Here is an 842-nt window from a genome sequence, read left to right as displayed (position 1 = left end):
CTAATCGTGTGCATACCCTTTTGGATCTTGCCACTCGTAGGCGAGTTATATTCCCAAACTGTTGGAAATACTCCTTCATTTGTTCCTCGTAAAATCCATGAGGTATGTGTCCTACGTAGACTATTCCCCTATTTCTTGATTTCCGCGGTTTGAACTGTTTAGATTTCGGTCTCGCTAAACTTGCCTTATTATTTTTCTTGGCTCTCTCTGCTTTAGCCTCTGCTCTCTTTTTCTACAAAAAAAAAGAGCATTCATTGCTAAGTATAATAAACATTTACTATTCAAGTAAATGCAAATTCGTGTTAAGAATTTTATCAAAACTAACATCTCTTTATTTATAAAACGGCAACAATCATTATAATGATTATTAATTAATAAGCTAATAATAGTCAATGATAGTAATAGAAATTAGCGACTACAAATATATATAATACATTAAAAATAATCGGATAACTATAAAATATCACAAAAGTAGAATAAGAAAAAGGATAAGTTCGTTTTCTACCGAAGGAGGTTATGTCGATACCTTGAAAATTTGCTTGACATTTTTCACAGCTTTCTCGAGGCTGGCCCCTGCTTTTGGCTTCGACGCCTTCTGCTTGCTCTTGGCAACTTTTTGCAAGACCGACTTCTTGGCCGTAGCCTCTTCTCTCTTCACTTTCATGTTTCTCGAATCAATCAAAACAACACGCTGTAACAATCTCACGTGCCTCGCGGTTCGCGGTGCAATATAGGTTATGGGAAGCCGGAAGAGACAGCGCACATCAGATGCGTTCGGAAAACAACTGAATTTAGACTTTTGGAGAAAACGGATCTCTGATTGGTAGGTCCAAAAACTTTGG

General features: G+C 37.2%; 1 protein-coding gene across 1 annotated transcript; it reads right to left on the bottom strand.

Moving 5' to 3' along the window:
- Positions 1-12: 12 nt before the first annotated feature.
- Positions 13-754, bottom strand: LOC105460042 (MKI67 FHA domain-interacting nucleolar phosphoprotein-like; the record flags this gene model as incomplete). The annotated part of the gene is made up of 2 exons (XM_011706484.1): positions 527-754; positions 13-232 (listed from the first exon to the last, which is right to left on the bottom strand). Coding segments are annotated over exons 1-2 (358 nt in total), but the record flags the coding sequence as incomplete, so codon positions are not given.
- Positions 755-842: the final 88 nt, after the last annotated feature.

Source organism: Wasmannia auropunctata, unplaced genomic scaffold, assembly GCF_000956235.1.
Source record: "Wasmannia auropunctata unplaced genomic scaffold, wasmannia.A_1.0 LD333442.1, whole genome shotgun sequence".
Taxonomy (NCBI): Eukaryota; Metazoa; Arthropoda; class Insecta; order Hymenoptera; family Formicidae; genus Wasmannia; species Wasmannia auropunctata.
The sequence above is the reverse complement of the archived record's forward strand: the minus strand, read 5'-3'. Positions and strand labels throughout refer to the sequence as shown.